At 37.2% G+C, this 18,101-nt stretch overlaps 1 protein-coding gene across 8 annotated transcripts in view; it reads right to left on the bottom strand.

Annotated features, from left to right (window-relative positions):
- Window positions 1–3,171: 3,171 nt before the first annotated feature.
- Window positions 3,172–18,101, bottom strand: part of LOC107752493 (armadillo repeat protein deleted in velo-cardio-facial syndrome homolog) — a 129,874-nt gene continuing 114,944 nt past the window's right edge. For 4 of the 8 annotated variants that reach the window (XM_016568476.1, XM_016568479.1, XM_016568477.1 and 1 more), the window contains 9 exons: window positions 14,191–14,318; window positions 12,600–12,750; window positions 11,136–11,328; window positions 10,122–10,233; window positions 9,168–9,255; window positions 7,532–7,585; window positions 6,743–6,855; window positions 5,329–5,441; window positions 3,172–4,116 (listed from right to left, as the gene is read on the bottom strand). In XM_016568476.1, coding sequence (XP_016423962.1) covers window positions 5,340–5,441; window positions 6,743–6,855; window positions 7,532–7,585; window positions 9,168–9,255; window positions 10,122–10,233; window positions 11,136–11,328; window positions 12,600–12,750; window positions 14,191–14,318 — 941 coding nt within the window. In that variant the 3' untranslated portion in view covers window positions 3,172–4,116; window positions 5,329–5,339. The remainder of the gene's footprint in view (window positions 4,117–5,328; window positions 5,442–6,742; window positions 6,856–7,531; window positions 7,586–9,167; window positions 9,256–10,121; window positions 10,234–11,135; window positions 11,329–12,599; window positions 12,751–14,190; window positions 14,319–18,101) is intronic. The other 4 variants (XM_016568483.1, XM_016568480.1, XM_016568481.1 and 1 more) reach the window with 4 other exon arrangements.

Raw genomic sequence — 18,101 nt, 5'->3', positions numbered from 1 at the left:
AATTATTATGACTATGAAACAAAAACCTGTTTTCTGATGAAAACTCATGTGACAAGCTGTTTCTAGTAAATGCATCATTTGCCTGAAATGAAGATTGAAAGTGTATTAAAGTATGGTCCATACAAAAATAAACATTCTTTCATCATTTACTCACCCTTAGGTCATCGGCATGGTTTTCTGTCTTCTATGGAACACAAAATAACATTTTGAACAACATTTCAACTGTTTTAGCCATACACTGAAAGTCAATGGGGTCCAAAACTACAAAATGACACAAAAAAAATTAAATTAGGGGGGGGAAGGAAAAGAAACAGACAGAATATGCTCATTTCAGGCATGATTTATTGAAAACACACCAAAGTGATACTCTACAAACCTGTATTTTTCTTTAACAAGAGCAATTCTCTCTTCTGGGTATTAGTAAAATTAACAATACATTCGGTCACTGTGGCATTGTTCTTGAGTGCTAGGAAAGCATAAACAACTATATAATCAAAACCTTTTAACGTTTCTATCTTTTAAAAGTTTATAATACAATGTAATACAAGGCAAAACCCACCACCAGTCTAGACTACATTGAGAACACAGTGAGTGAAAGTGGGAGGAGCCAGAGAGAGGAGGTGTGTGTGTGTGTGTGTTTGTATGTCAAAGAGACACACACAGAGAGAGAGAGAGAGACGGAGATAGAGAGAGAGAGAAAGAGCAGTTAGGGACCAATAAAACATATAAAACACTTATTTTCATCTAATATGGAAAAAGGTTAAGGCACATGATAGTTACAAACACATTTGCTACCAAGTTGTACATGTACTGAGTTTTGATGCTTTGAATTAGTGATATCTACAAAGGTAGGTTGCTCTTGAATCCATTTCAACATCTGTTTTTCTATAAACATACAATCTGATGCAAATTCACACTCTGGGAACCTCTTCTCTTGTACTACACGGTACCAAAATCCTTTGGTTGTGTTCTGCAAAAAGGCAGTCAGGAACAGACAGTCAAATATTAATAATGAACCTACACAAGGCTAAAGATCTCGACGTGAACGTACACATCATTTCCTCTTTAAACATTAAATGATTACACTGTTTTTTTTTTTGTTATTAGGAGTCTCTGTTAAAACACTACTGAAAAAACCTTGCTATAGAGAGTTAGATATAGACTTACATGACAGAAATCAGATGATAAAGCAGGTGTGTGCTGCATATTACACATTATCAGGAAACTGTCTGGAATAAGAACAAAATAATTTGTCGTTCTACTTGGTATATTAGTGTTTGCCCATTTTTACGTGGTTATGGGTAAAAATGATATAACACAGGATATCTTTACATTGACAGTGGAAACATTTGAGTATCCACAATTGTCATGTTATTTTGTTATACTCGAGAGATACATTTTTGATGTGAAAGTATTTAGAAAGACTTGCATAAGAGCTGAAATGAAAGGAAGTATCTATCCCTCTTCTGAAATTCATTCTGGTCTTTCCTTTAAATTTTGCCAACCAATCAGATCATTTTGAACATGTTTTCCAATTGAAAAAACAACACTGATAATAAATGCTTCCATTTAACAAAACAAGGTGTAAAAAATATTAAATATAAATAAGACAATGAGAATGACTCTACAGCCTTTGATACACATTTAACTAAAGCAATGCATTCGGTCACTGTGGCATTGTTCTTGAGTGCTAGGAAAGCATAAACAACTATATAATCAAAACCTTTTAACGTTTCTATCTTTTAAAAGTTTATAATACAATGTAATACAAGGCAAAACCCACCACCAGTCTAGACTACATTGAGAACACAGTGAGTGAAAGTGGGAGGAGCCAGAGAGAGGAGGTGTGTGTGTGTGTGTGTTTGTATGTCAAAGAGACACACACAGAGAGAGAGAGAGAGACGGAGATAGAGAGAGAGAGAAAGAGCAGTTAGGGACCAATAAAACATATAAAACACTTATTTTCATCTAATATGGAAAAAGGTTAAGGCACATGATAGTTACAAACACATTTGCTACCAAGTTGTACATGTACTGAGTTTTGATGCTTTGAATTAGTGATATCTACAAAGGTAGGTTGCTCTTGAATCCATTTCAACATCTGTTTTTCTATAAACATACAATCTGATGCAAATTCACACTCTGGGAACCTCTTCTCTTGTACTACACGGTACCAAAATCCTTTGGTTGTGTTCTGCAAAAAGGCAGTCAGGAACAGACAGTCAAATATTAATAATGAACCTACACAAGGCTAAAGATCTCGACGTGAACGTACACATCATTTCCTCTTTAAACATTAAATGATTACACTGTTTTTTTTTTTGTTATTAGGAGTCTCTGTTAAAACACTACTGAAAAAACCTTGCTATAGAGAGTTAGATATAGACTTACATGACAGAAATCAGATGATAAAGCAGGTGTGTGCTGCATATTACACATTATCAGGAAACTGTCTGGAATAAGAACAAAATAATTTGTCGTTCTACTTGGTATATTAGTGTTTGCCCATTTTTACGTGGTTATGGGTAAAAATGATATAACACAGGATATCTTTACATTGACAGTGGAAACATTTGAGTATCCACAATTGTCATGTTATTTTGTTATACTCGAGAGATACATTTTTGATGTGAAAGTATTTAGAAAGACTTGCATAAGAGCTGAAATGAAAGGAAGTATCTATCCCTCTTCTGAAATTCATTCTGGTCTTTCCTTTAAATTTTGCCAACCAATCAGATCATTTTGAACATGTTTTCCAATTGAAAAAACAACACTGATAATAAATGCTTCCATTTAACAAAACAAGGTGTAAAAAATATTAAATATAAATAAGACAATGAGAATGACTCTACAGCCTTTGATACACATTTAACTAAAGCAATGATCTGTTTATTATATTATTAATAGTTTTTATAAAAACATGGCCATGCTTTGTGTACGGAATACTGAATGTGCTCTGAACAATCTGTTATGGATTCACATCTATCAATGTTATAAGGATGATTGTGACCTTTTTGCCCTCTTTTTTTAATATTTGCAACTAATATACATTTATAAAACAACAAAAATATAAAATGCTTTTAAAATCTACCTTTATGACAACAGGAGCAACTGAATCCCCCTACCATCCCTCATAGCACAATCTACATATTAACAAATAGATTTTTTCCCCCTCATTACCCTTTTTTAAATAAACCAAAGCAATAATTGGTAAGTGCCAGTGTTACCCAGAATGCCTCTACAGCTCGACATGTCAAGGGGAATACAAGATCAGCAGACCAAATCCAGCTGAAAGCACAGCAGCTCTCCTCCTCTCAGCTCCACTACGAGCAGATGTCACTGTAAGCAGGTAAATCCCTGCTTTTTAACAACAGTTCTAAGTGAGAAGAAACAAACACAGTGATAATATGTCTTTAAAGTTGCTTTATAAAGCCAGCACACAGAAATTGCAAAAGCGTGCATTTCAATATAGACCCCCCCACCAGACTTTGTATGTGCCCCCACACCGTTGTAATGAACATCATCAACAACAAAAAAAAAACATTATTTTTCCTCCTTTCGCAAGTGTCCTCAACTAATTTAGAAAACCGAAAATTTCATAAAAACTCTACAAAATGAAAACAAATCAAAACAAAATGAACAATTCACTGCACTTCGGGGGAAAACAAATCCACAAAACAAACAGTAATCAGGCAGAAACGTACAACAAAAATAATATAGGCAAAAATTATATTTTTTTGTTTTGACAAAAATAGTTTTTCTTCTTATTTCCTTTTACCCCTCAATCCAATTCTTTCCAATACACGTCCACGTCCATGACAGCACTTCCTGTACACTCAAATCAATCCATCATTCTGGCTCCGTGACAGCAAATCCTCAGTTCTGGGTACACTACGTCCAGTGGGAATGTACATATGAGAAATGTTTTGTTTTTTTTCCTTTTCACTTGTTGAGAAATCTCAAAATATTGGCTGTTGAATGAAAGTTTGTATTTTTCTCTCGCTCTTTTAGGCAAAAGTCTTCAGATGAGTCCACATCACGGTGAGCTCTGCGGTTAATGGCAGTGGTGACGTGAAATCCTTGTGTGGTAAGATGTGGCGCTGTTGCTAGTTAAGCCTGCAGCGGAGAGGGCAGGAAAGCCACAGACATCAGACGACATTATCAGACTAAATAAAAATGTGCGTTCTAATGAGAGATATTTGTAATATGTTCACAAACAAAGACATGATTACATTTATAGACATGCACAAGATAATGTCTGCCAAATGAAAGCGAGCATGTCACTTGAATGATGGATGATTTTTAGGATGTTGAAACTAATGACATGTTTTCTCTATATGACTTACCAGATTTAAACAATACTGGACATGATTAAATTCTACATGTTTCAAGGACTAGAACTGAACTGATGATGGTTTCCTGCCAGACAGATACAGTATGGGATGAGGAAAGCAAGGATGATGAGCAGATATTTGGCAAGCATGAGAGTGAAAATAAACAGACGATGATGATGCTAACCCAGAGAAGTCAGCACTGGAACATGTACGAGTGTACACAGTGTAGTTTCTTCATTTAGTCCACTTTCCACAGAAAATGAGTGAAAAGCGTTCAAAGGTTTGGGGTGAGATTTTATTTAAAAGAAAATAATACTTTCAGCAAAAAGTCAGCAAGGACACATTAAATTGATCCAAAGTGACAGTAAAAAAATTTGTTTTCTATCTGAAATAAATGCAGTTCTTTTGAACTTTCTATTCACCAAAGAATGCTGAAAAAATGTATCATGGTTTCCACAAAAATATTAAGCAGCACAACTGTTTTCAACATTGATAATAATAGAAAATGTTTCTTGAGCAGCAAATGAGCATATTAGAATAATTTCTGAAGGATCATGTGACACTGAAGACTGAAATAATGGCTGCTGAAAATTCAGCTTTGCCATCACAGGAATAAATTGCATCTTAAAATATATATAAAAAAAAAACTTATTTTAAACTGTAATATTTCAAAATATTACTGTTTTTTGATAAAAAAAAATCAAGCTTTTGAACGGTAGAGTACATGCAATATAGACACTTAATCATGCTCCACTCTTCAAGAAATCTGTTTGATCCTATCTTCACATCTATTCTGAATCACAATCCTCATGAAGAAAATTATATTTTAAGATCTGAACATGCAGTCGTCAGATTAGCGACCGATTCAGACAATGCACTTCTCTGGGTTAGACAGAGCAAATTATGAAAAAAGGATGGGAGTTATTTCATAAACAGGATGGGTGAGAACAAAACCACTACAATAAAACACCCAAATCCAACACATAAAACCTACCATGCATGCATTTAGACCCAGGAGTCAACAGGCTGAGGTTTTACATCACAAGCATCCACCAGGCTGACAGTCGGCCTGTTGCTCCTGATATAGTGTTTCCTATTTGTGTCATTCTGCAGCAATGGGAGAGGGGTTCAAATCAGCAAAACCAACAGTTTAAACACACAGAGAAAGGCCAGAGTTAGTCCTTGCAGCAGGGGAAGCTCAAGGGGAAAATAAACAGTTTGAAATTATAGAAGAGAAAGGTAATTGAAGTGAATGCATGCAGAACCGAACAAAGATCCATTCTGAAAACAACAAAACTTTGATCGGCATGATTTTTAGGTATACATGCGTGTTGTGCCAGCAAGGTCCCCTAGAGGGAGCAACTTCATTGTATTAGTAGGGAAATAAATCCTTAATGTCTGCCAAATATTGTGACAATAGAAAAGAATGAATCTGTTTGTTCAGTTGACGTTCTGACAGTCGAAGCGACAGGAATCAGAATTTGTCATGACATCTATTAAAGCGTTCGGAAAGTCTAACAAAGAAATATGGCAGGCAGCTGTTGAGATACAAAGCCCTGTCACAATGCTGAGACGGACTACAGATGGTACAGAAATGTAGTCGTCAACAATGCAGAGGCGTCCATGAACACGCTCATCTATGAGCACAGTGTGGCCTCTTTCGAATGCAGACACAGTAATGTGAATCACTCTCACACTGGACTCTGATAACACTGATTATATGAGATGAATCCATATAAAGTCAAGAAGGAGTAAGAGAACTCAATCTACTGTTGCAGAGGCACTTGATATGCAAGTCGACCTCTCCTACAGATGACAGTCAGAGGGGGAAAATAGTAGTACCAGGCAGTTTCTTAATCATCTCTACATTAATAACTTAAAAAAATCACAAAGCTGACATTTAATTATCTTTTTAAGCACCACATGGAGCTAACAACAGACTGTATGAGGGGAAGTTAAGTCTAACTGCTTCACCGTGGCTCCAACCCAAATTCACTGTTAATATATAATTTCTCAGAACTCAATCTACTGTTGCAGAGGCACTTGATATGCAAGTCGACCTCTCCTACAGATGACAGTCAGAGGGGGAAAATAGTAGTACCAGGCAGTTTCTTAATCATCTCTACATTAATAACTTTAAAAAATCACAAAGCTGACATTTAATTATCTTTTTAAGCACCACATGGAGCTAACAACAGACTGTATGAGGGGAAGTTAAGTCTAACCACTTCACCGTGGCTCCAACCCAAATTCACTGTTAATATATAATTTCTCTTTTCTCTGCACAACTTGCAGTGTTGGTGCCTGAAGCAGCTAATGAGACAGACAGGATATTACCACACTACCACAGATAGCATTGTCACATACAGTGCCTTCTCAGATTAAACAGATGTAGAAACGTGTCTCACTTCTGACACTTCAGCTCTGACCTTTAACGGCTCCCGCTCCTGCAGATCAGATGAGCCGTCGCTGCTTTTGTACTTGGAGTCTTTGTCTCTCTGGTCAATCGTCGAATAGCCATCTAATGAGGGAAAGAAAGCAGAAAAGCTCTGGTATCATGATCGGTGTGTCAGCACCCTCAGCATGGCTCTTCAAACAAACAGAAACGAATCCCTCAACCTTCAACTGGGAGCATCCCGTAGGTGCTGCATTCACAGATGTTCTGGTGCTCACAGCTGAGCATGTGATGTGTGTGATTACTGTGCGGGTTTTGTGTGTGTTCATGCAGGCCGTGTGTATGAGCTGTCCCTCACAGTCACTGCCATTTCATCACTTACTTCTACCCACTAAAGCAGCACCCCATCTTCAGCCTCTGTCCAATTATTGTCAGTCAGGCTTGGAGAGGATGCTGCTTCAGTGGAGAAGATCAGAGAGACGGCGCCATAATGAAGAGGTGTTACTCTGTAGTGAACAAGCAATAGTGCTTCTGTTCAAATTTTCATTGGCCCAAAACACACCAAACACAACAACACTACAAACATCTTATTAAAAGAGGGGTATTGCAGACAGCGTTGGAATGAAACTCTTCAGATAAAAAGAAATGCGGTTAGAAAAACTACTTTTAAATCTAAACACAACATTGCTTGGGAGAAATTTTAGGGTCAATGGAATTAGAGGGATTATGGTTTTGTATTCTCTTAAAACCACATTAGTCTGTAAGATTTAGTTTTTTTGAGAGCATGCCGACATTGTCTTACCTGGACCGAGTTCATCCATAGGTATCACATCCCCACCGCTACACCCTCTGTTGTCTGAAAAGCATTTTACAGGCTGGATTTTTCACATCACTAATACGAATGCTCAATTTTAGAATGTCAATTTAAGTATAAAAATCTAAAATCTAAAAATAGTTTAAATACATAATTCTCCGTAAAATCCTAAACTATCCACAATTCTGAAGTGAGAGACACCAATCAGAGAAGACAAAGGAAGTGAGAACAGCGGCAATCTGACTCAACAGTAACCGCCCACTACCATAAAGCATAGGAATTACAATCAAATCAAACCATTTTCAAGTGAGATAATAATAAGTAATGATTCTTGAGCAGCAAATCAGCATATTAGAATGATTTCTGAAGGATCATGTGACACTGAAGACTGAGTAATGGCTGCTGAAAATTCAGCTTTGCCATCACAACAATAAATTACATTTTAAAATATATCAAAATAGATAAGTTATTTTAAATTGGAATACAATTTCACAATATTACAGTTTGTACTGCGTTTTAGATTAAATAATACACTTAAGTCCTGTTCACACCAAGGACGATAACTATAAAGATAGCAATAAAGATATAGTTCAAAAAATCGTTCTCAATATTAAAGATTAGCAGAGTCCACACCACAGCTATAACGATAAAGGCACAGAGAAACTATATCGTTGGAATCACTTCCAGAACGATTTTTTTTCCAGCTGATGAACGATAAAAACATTGACAGCCAATCAGAATCAATCCTGCTATCACGAGCTCTAGAGTTTAAAGTGGCAGACAAGAGTGCGCTTGGAATAAACAGACGATATCGTCTGCTGGTGTGGACGCTAATATAGTTATCTTTATAGTTATCGTTCTTGGTGTGAATGGGCCTTTAAAACATGTATTTTATACTCACAAACAATCTTAAGTTAAAAGTTTCATATTTTATTGTGCTGATTCAATAAAATCCTTCAGAATGGTTCACGGATGAGTAGTTCATAGTGGTTAGTTTGGTTTAAGACCTTTTTATAGATTTTTAATTCAGCTATAGAGAAAATGAATGAGAAAAATGCTCCTGAAACAAAGGCTTCCGAAAAGATGGGCGGTCACTGTTGTGCTCAATTCTCCATAGTAAGGCAAGCAGGTAATGGCATGGGACTGATGGAAGTGATCAAATGTATCACTGTCATGAGTATCCATGCTAACAGCAGCAATAAAAAAAAAAAAAAGCCAAAGCTGTCATGTTAACTCCTCTCTCAATGAGATGTGCCCTGGGTGGACGGATGGTGCTTTTTATTGCAGCACTGCAGTAATTTACCATCATTTTACTTGAGAGTGAATGAATAATGAGCTCCTACATTGAGGCCCATTAATCTGCTGTCTGATCCTCATAAATCATTCTGTATCATATGAACCACTCAAATGACCGATTAAAGCACAAGAGATGCGGCAGCTGCACACACCAGCTGAGCAGCGGGGGTGAGAGATCAAGCATTCTGCCGTGTGTTAAAACACAGAAAGTAGTAGAGTTCAGAAGATATGCTCGCTCAGGTGCACCTGAACCGCCAGAACTCCCCTGAGCACCCAGATTCGCTGCTATCAGGGTGTGTAAAGTCTCTGTTTGGGGTCTTACGCTAACCTTGGTTCGTCTCCATCAAGGGGAGTGTAGTATCGTCGTAGCCAGGCTTGCAACTCTTAGATCCTTTGGGAGTGCCAGTCGGTATCGGCTGAGAAGGATCAAGAGGAGAATGTTTCAGAAACACAGGACAGAGTGACAAACCTTCACAAAAAGCACTTGGATTAGGACAAACTAGGTCTCTTTCTTCATAAAATATGTACAGTAAGGGATGCAAAGGATAGTCACAATAGAATGTGAATCTCACAGAAACCATCAAGAAATGTCTGAATCATATTTCACTTTCTTTCGAAAAAATTTATTTTGCATCAAGGAAATGAGATCTATTATTTTGACCATCGTGATTTTTTGCATTCTGAAATAATTTTACTGGCACCTAGGCACAATAAATAAACTTAAGCACATTTGATCTCATTCTCGTTCGACAAAAAATACTGTGATGTGAAAAATATGTGACATTTGAAATGAGAACACTTTCATAATATAATTAATGTACATTTGTCAAATACAGCATAAATGAAGTATACATCATAGCAGTATTTGTTTCACTGAATATATTTATAATAATTATTAATTATTATTTATGTGACCTTTAATATCATTTCATATTATATATATTTAAAAATGTAAAAAAAAAAATAAAAAAAATCATTGTGTCCACTCAGGAATGTATTAAATTAATGAGAACAAGACTTTTTTTTTTTTTTTGAGAAATTTGAGAGGGCATGAGAATTTTGGGGGACAATTCTGCTTGATTATCATGAAAATGACACTCCATTAACACTCAATTTTCACTATGCAAATATTTTCTTATTAATTTCTTAGTTTTTCTTTACATTTTAAAGTGAAGTGTGACCTGGAAATTTCTTCATGGGATTTACCTTTCTCCACTTTACACTTTGGTTTAGGAATAACTGAGAAATCAGAGTGTTTGTGTGTGTTTATGCTTCACTCTACTTGGAAGTGTGTTTTATTCCAGCCATCCTTGGTCAGGGCATTTCTCAGCTCCTTATAGCTCCAAACCGTCTGTAGTACATGTGAAGCAGCTTTGGTTTCCCTTGCTGACTGGCTGCAATGCATAAACATGGAGGGAAAAGAGTTATGCAGAATCCAGAGCCCAGTGGAATAACTCTCAAATTCAAAGTCATCTATTCCCCTCCCAGCATCGCAGTGTCACTGTGGCTCCAATCTCTAACCCGTGGCCACAGATTTCTCTCTTTTCACTTCATTAGCTTTTCCTGTGATCCTCACTTAATTACCAGGAGCCTACGACTTCAAAGAGTCAGAGAGAGATAGAGAGAGGCCGTGTAGCCACTCTCCAGTCTAGCATGTACTCTTTAAAAAGTTAATCTCTTACAATCAATATTTAGTTTTGGGTAAAATCATGCTCAGGCAGAAATGGTATAAATGATGTGCAGTTTTAAATGAGGTCACATGTGGAAAGGATGGAGGTTGTTTGTTTAACATATGGCTCACTCTCCGGAGGTCTCTGCTGCTTTTGATATCTACAGCACTGCACCATTTAATATTCAGTTTTTAACACGCATATATTAAAGATGACATGTGTGGTGATAAAAATAAGACACTTCAAAAAGCAGCAACTCTTGTTGCTGTTTTTCTCTGCCAGTTAAGGAGGACCCAAACTAACATAAGATGTTTACACAGATCAAAAACCTGTTGTTTGTGTACATACAGAACTAAGCAAGCCTTAAGAAATCATAATTGGTTGAAGTGAAAATACCGCAGATAGTTGGCTTGATCTAAAAATCAATTATAACATAGAAAGATGAAAAGTGAAAATAAAGGTTAAAATGTTAAAGCTTTTTAAATTTAATATTCTAGTTTCACAAAATATCTGGTTTGAGCAGAAATCAGAAACTTACAGTGTGAATAAAGCTTAACTCTGATCAAAGAGAGACCATATATTGTGTCATTACCATAATCTTGGTCCATTCTCTGTTCCCTTCTTACCTGGTCCTGTTGATGGCCACTAGTTTGTCGATTGCTTGAGCAGTAATGAGAGAGCGGGCGTTCTCAGAGCTGTCAATGATGATTTCATGGATTGTGTTGAGGATGGCCACCACTGTATCCTCCTCCAGGTTCTTGGCTGGCCGCTGCTGTCCGCTGGGCAAGTTGCTGACCAAGTCCCTCATAGCATAACTCCCTGAAGATGATAATATACAAAAAATGAAAGATTCCGCTCTGAAAGAATGTCAAGCAAGTTGCAGTTACCATGAAGTAATGGAGTAATGACTGCTGAAAATTCAGCTTTACTATAACAGGATTTAATTACATTTTAGATTTTTTTTAATATAGAAAACAATTATTATAAACTGTAATAATATTTCACAATATTACTATTTTTACTGTATGCTTAAAAATACAGATAAAATAAATGCAGACTTGGTGAGCATGAGAGACGTCTTTCAAAAACATTACAAAATCATACCGTTAAAGGGATACTCCACACCAAAATGAAAATTTTGTCATGAATCACTTACCCCCATGTCGTTCCAAACCCCTAAAAGCTTCGTTCGTCTTCGGAACACAATTTAAGATATTTTGGATGAAAACCGGGAGGCTTGTGACTGTCCCATTGACTGCCAAGTAAATTACACTGTCAAGGTCCAGAAAAGTATGAAAGACATCGTCAGAATAGTCCATCTGCCATCAGTGGTTCAACCGTAACGTTATGAAGCGACGAGAATACTTTTTGTACGCGAAGAAAACAAAAATAACGACTTTATTCAACAATTCATCTCCTCTGTGTCTCTCCGTATAACCGTAGCGCCATTTTGGAGAATAACCACTGAACGCAAGCAGCGTATGCTATTCTGTGTCAGCCGCGCTGCACGGATGCGCTATTTTCGTTCAAATCAAAGCGTGAATACTCGTAGAAAACGTATCCTTGTGTCGCGGCTGACACAGAATAGCGTACGCTGCTTGCGTTCAGTGGTTATTCTCCAAAATGGCGCTACAGTGATGCGGAGACAGAGGAGACGAATTGTTGAATAAAGGTGTTATTTTTGTTTTCTTCGCTTACAAAAAGTATTCTCATCGCTTCATAACGTTACGGTTGAACCACTGATGGCAGATGGACTATTCTGACGATGTCTTTCATACTTTTCTGGACCTTGACAGTGTAATTTACTTGGCAGTCAATGGGACAGTCACAAGCCTCCCGGTTTTCATCCAAAATATCTTAAATTGTGTTCCGAAGACGAACGAAGCTTTTACGGGGTTGGAACGACATGGGGGTAAGTGATTAATGACAACATTTTCATTTTGGGGTGGAGTATCCCTTTAAATGACTAAATCTGACTTTTTGTGCAAAACTTTTTAATAAGGAAAAAAAATTCTGAGTGCACATTTAAGTATCATGTAAATATGTGTTTAACATTATGGGCACTAATGATCTAGAAATGCTACTCTTGCCTATTAGGTCTTTGTTGCGGCGGTCGATGGACAGGTTCCTCAGAGCGATGGCCACAGCTCGCACCACCTTGTCTGAGTCCGAGCGCAAGAGCTCGACGAGGATTGGCAGTCCTTTCTCCTTACGCACTGTCGCCCGGATATAGTTCGACCACTGTAGAAATGAGAGGAAAAGACTGTATTAAGCCAGTGATTCAGACATTTTTCCACTGCATTCATTTCATTAAGTCAAGTCAACTTATGCTCAGCCAGACATGCAGCTCTGCAAATCTTTCAGAACAGGAATATGCCTGTCCGAGTATGTGTGCAAGAAAAAGCTCCTCTATTCTGGGAAACTGCAATCCAGTAAATAGCCATTTGTTCCCCGTTAGACTTGTGTGCATTTTCACTCCAACCCCATGAATCACAAAACCTTTATGTGACACAAGAAATGTCTATTCCTCAACCAGTGCCCCTGAGATAGTAATTAAGTTGTTGCAATACCACACCATGGCCACTAGGAGATGGTAGTGAGCCTAGAAACACATTTGCAGAAAAGTAGGAAAGAGAATAAATTAATAAATAAAATCTCTCAAATCCTCTTATAGACCACAGACGTGACATGCCCGTCTCCCTACAGCAGGGGTTTGTGATGAGCTAGGAACACTGGGTTCACAAGCACACACGTGTGTCACCAGGCATAGAGATGAGGCAGGTCTGAAGCGGCGTAACCAGACAGAGAAGCTGTGAGCTTATGCATAGCTGCACTTCAGGTCCGACATGGAAAAGGAAGCAGGGTCAGGGCAGTGCAGTTTAATGGGATTTACTCTTGCAATAGGTGTAGGGGGATGTGCGTGTTTATTAGGGGCATTTCCTCTTGACTTCTGCGTCAAGAGAAAAGAGAGCTCCACACAACACTGTGGTACAGACATGTCACACTCGTAATTAAGTATTGACTAGAAATGTGTTCAAGGTGCACTGGAAGCAGACAAAAACAAAACATTACAAATTAAGGTTTATGGATTATTATTTATAACATAAAATATGTGAAAATTGAGCACTAAATCAGCATATTAGAATGATTTCTGAAGGACCATGTGTAAATTAAATTTTTAAAATATGTAAAATGAAAATATATAACTTATTTTAAACTGTAAAAAAAAAAATTCACAATATTACTGTTTTTATATTACTGCAGCCTTGGTAAGCATAAGAGACTTCTTGTTAAAAACATTACAACATTTTTTTTTTAATTAAATAAAAAAAATAAAAAAAAACATTTGAATGGTAGTGTATATACCACAAAAAAGGTTATTTTAAAAGCATAAATAAAATGCTTGTTTATAGTTCTCAAAAGATTCACATGGACAGCTGAAAGAACATAAGATGGGGGATGTCGTCATGACAACGGCTCTAATAACTGTATGTTTTATTTCTATATTTTATGATGATGTCCATCATAAAATTCCCTATCCTGAATCTCTGTGGAATCAAATATCATGAAAATAATTTTGATCTGGGATTGTTTTTTAAGTGGATCTAAATAGGAATCAGTTTCCAATTCCTGGTTCTCCCAAATTTGTTATGTGCAGGAATGTTCTGAGAAGACACTTACTGTCCAGTGTCCAGCGCTGAGGTTCTGTAGAGCTCCGGCCGCTGCTTCTAGCGTGTTATAGTTCTGGCTTTCTGTAAGCAGGGACAGGTAGAGTCGGACCACCTCCGGCTGATACAGTAATTCAAAACCTGCACACGTATATGACAGATAGACAACAGAATTACACATAAAACACTGGTGAACAAAGTCGAACACAGACAGATACAGATTAGCTATGGGGTAAAAATTGATTGCATCTCCTCCTGTCAGTGTTGTGATGCACCTGGCGAAATGAAAAGTGGACAAAACAACAGGGTAGGACAAATGCATGATTATCACGACAGAGAAATAAAGACAGAAAATCAAAGACACTCCACTTTCACAGATACACTGAGCAGTTCAATAGACAAACTGCCTAAAAAAGCCAATAGCCTGATGGACGCTTGGTTTCTTGATAATAGCAGCCCAATCTCAGGCAATGTAATCAGGGCGTCTTTCATTAAAACTTGACTCGAGGTCATAAACCCAAAAGAAGAAGCTCCTTCTTGCTGATTCAGGGTCAGTTCCTCCAACACAAATTACAAAGACATTTTGAGAATACCCAGTTAGGCTGGAGACATTTGCAGTGATAGTACGGAGTGGATAATTAGCTTCCTCCTGCCTAAATGCTAAATGATGACGGCGGACATATGATTCACTGTATGCTACTCCCCGGGATGTGACTTTGTGTGTGTGTGTTCCTCTACATTTTCATAATAAGCCATGGCTCTGAGAACTTCAAGACAAGATCCACTGATCTAACAAACACAAACAGAGAAAGTTCTCTCGTGTATTCCAGTGGTTCTCAATTGGTTTTGCTTTAGGAACAGATTTTACATTGGACACACCAATTGGAGACTCAAAACAGTACCACAACTGTTTTTTTGTACAAAATAAACACAAAAAATGTATCACAGCATTTTATTATTATTATCATTTTTTTAAGGATGAGATCACGTCACACAACTTATGTCCGCATCTACCTAATTTGACACTTGTGCTAAAATGCATAATATTCTATTCTATTCTATTCTATTACAATTATCTAATTAACTAATTTGTACATTTGTTTTCACATTGCAATATTGAAAATAATATGGGCTATTTGTAAAGACTGTTAAATTTGAATCCAAAAATGTAAATTCTGTCATCACTTACTCACCCCCACATTGTTCCAAACCTGTATGACTTTATTTCTTCTGTGGAAGATATAATATAAAGAATGTTTAAACTGTTTTTGTCCATACAAGTCAATGTGATCCAAACAACATTGGATGCCACTGAGTTTCAATGTATGGACAAAAGAAACACTGAGACGTCTTACAAAGTATCTTGAAACAACCTACACTTTGGTGTGAACTATTCCTGTGTAAAATCAATTAATATCCACTGAAAGTTTCAATATTTGACTTCTGCAAGTTCCTGTCTGGGTCTGAGGGTAAACATTTAGTTCAAATCTTCTACTATGCAACCACCGCACATCGATCATGTTCACATGAACTCTCTTCATGACCTGGGCTTGGGCAAGCATTTAGCCAAGACTGCGCATGACGGATGTGTGGTGGTTCAACAGGCCGCCTTCTTTTTCACTGCCACGTCAAGATCGAGAAGTCTGGAGAAATTCAAAGGAAGCTGAGCAATGATATTCATACAAAAGCAGCAGAACTGCAACATGGTGTAATTCGGTAACATGTCTGAAATGAGTTTGCACTGCGGTGGAGTGCAGAAAAAGATGGAAGAGCTACCACACTAATGCATGTTTGCTGGTGTGTGACTGCATTAGAAAAGCTCAGCCACTGCCTGGCCCATCTGCACTTTCTAAATGTGCACCTAACACCTATAATTTAGAGAGGGAAGACTGGCCTTCAGGATGTGGGCTGCTCACTTACATTTTTATTTCTGTCTGACTAATGGTTTGATTGAAAGAACTGTCCTCGACTCTTGTTTCTTCTTTTTTTTTTCTCAGTTTCCACACATTCTCGACCTCAATTACCATTTAAGGTTATTTTAAGTCTTTCTCCTCCCCACTGCTTTAAAATTCTTCTTGAGTGTGTTACTATGCGTTACTAAGACTTCAGAGCAGCCTTAGAGAGTGAGTGTATGTACAGATTACCTAATGCATGTGCTCACTTCAGTATTATGCTTTTTTTACACAGAGCATGGAAAGCTGTAAGTCATAGACATTCATATACAGAGTTGTATTCTCTGTCAAAAATTGAGCCAACTTTGAAAAATGAAATGCTATTAAAAATGAAAACGAAAACTATTAAAAATCACTTTTGATAACTGAAATAAAATAAAATATTAGAAGAAAAACTTAAACTTACTTTATTTCAGTTAGAAACCAAGGCAACATTTCTAATTTATAAGTACCAAAATTACTAAAACTGTCAAAGTAAAATAAAAATAAAAGTTAAAGCTAAATAGAAATATATATATATAAAAACTAAAATTAGAATGAAATAAAAAATAAAAGCTAAAATAAAATAATAAAAGTTAAAATACTGTAATTTTTTTGTGTTGCTGGAAACACAAAATTTGTCCTCTGTTATATTGTACCGGAGATATCACTTTGGTCTTCTCGGTTTACAATGAAAAGCGTGTATACTTGAATTTGTGAATACAGATGATGAGAAAGAAAGAATGGATTCTCCCCTAAGGCGTCTCCAGAGAGAAAATGAGTCCTGTCCATTCAACTCCAAGCGGGCCTGAATGACAGTCAACTTTTTGGAACAAACACCGCACTTACTCTTTATGTGAAGCCTTGTGAGCTGGATCCACAAAGTGCCAGGAACTTCAAATGCCAACAGATAACACCAAAAGGAAGGTGGTAATGGCTTACAGTCAACATCACAGCATCCCTGCTCACATGGGCAGCCCATGGAGACAGGAAGTAGTGTAGTCTGCAGGGAATAGGATGCACCAACAAAGCACCTTTCTTTTCTTTCTCATTCCGAACCCCTTATCCCTCCACAGGCCACTGAAACGGAATGGACAAGCCTGTCAATCTTTATAGATTGAGAGCCTCTGGCCAGCTCTTAAAATGCTCTGGTTCATTCCTAAAAGTGGCATCTCTCTCTCTCCCCTGTGCTCTGGCTGGCCAAGTCCCACTGTTACATCCTATACCAGATCCTGGCTGCTGAGACCAGCTTGTCACCACTCACCCAAGGAGGTCTTTTTGATTTCTACTTGCCCTCAATGGCTCGTATTATGTGGAATGTCACTCTTCAAATCACCCTTCCTAACAAGAGATTTTCTCTCTATTCATCCACTCGCTTAACTCCATCCTTCAACTGACAAAACTTTTCAGATTAATTACTTTTCTAAGTAAATAATTTTGAGATTGTAGCATGAACTAGAAGATACCAAGACAGGTTTGCTTCAGTATGGACATGAATAATGTACTTCACATTATTTCTCAAGGTTCCTGTGGGTTTTAAACACGATGGGCCTCTGAAAGAAGGGGATGTTTATTTGAGGCACAAAGCTTGCCAAGAACAGATTTTCAACAGCTGTGAAACCTTTTGAGTGGCTATCTATAAAAGAATACATTGTAGAGAGAATGGGTGGAATGTCATTGTAATAATCCATATTTATATCCGGAGATGGTGATGGAATAGACACTGGCATGAGAATCCAGTGTCTGAAATTATGAAAAATATATCCTTAATCTCATATTTTCCTGTGGTCATTTTATTAAAAAAAGCTCTGAAGGGCCGAATTTGTCAAAACCTCGATCAATCGTCCACAGACCAAAATAACGGTAGCTGCTAAACTCATTCTGAGAGATTCATTGAGATATCAGTGCGAGAGAGAGGAAATTGAATTGCATTATTGAATTACTAAAGATCTAGAGGTCAGATGAAGTCCAGAATTAACCCTGCATCTTTTTA

Source organism: Sinocyclocheilus rhinocerous, unplaced genomic scaffold (genome assembly GCF_001515625.1).
Source record: "Sinocyclocheilus rhinocerous isolate Xijiao unplaced genomic scaffold, SAMN03320098_v1.1 scaffold1853, whole genome shotgun sequence".
In the NCBI taxonomy this organism is placed as follows: Eukaryota; Metazoa; Chordata; class Actinopteri; order Cypriniformes; family Cyprinidae; genus Sinocyclocheilus; species Sinocyclocheilus rhinocerous.
Note: the sequence above shows the minus strand (reverse complement) of the source record. Positions and strands in the feature narration are given on the sequence as shown.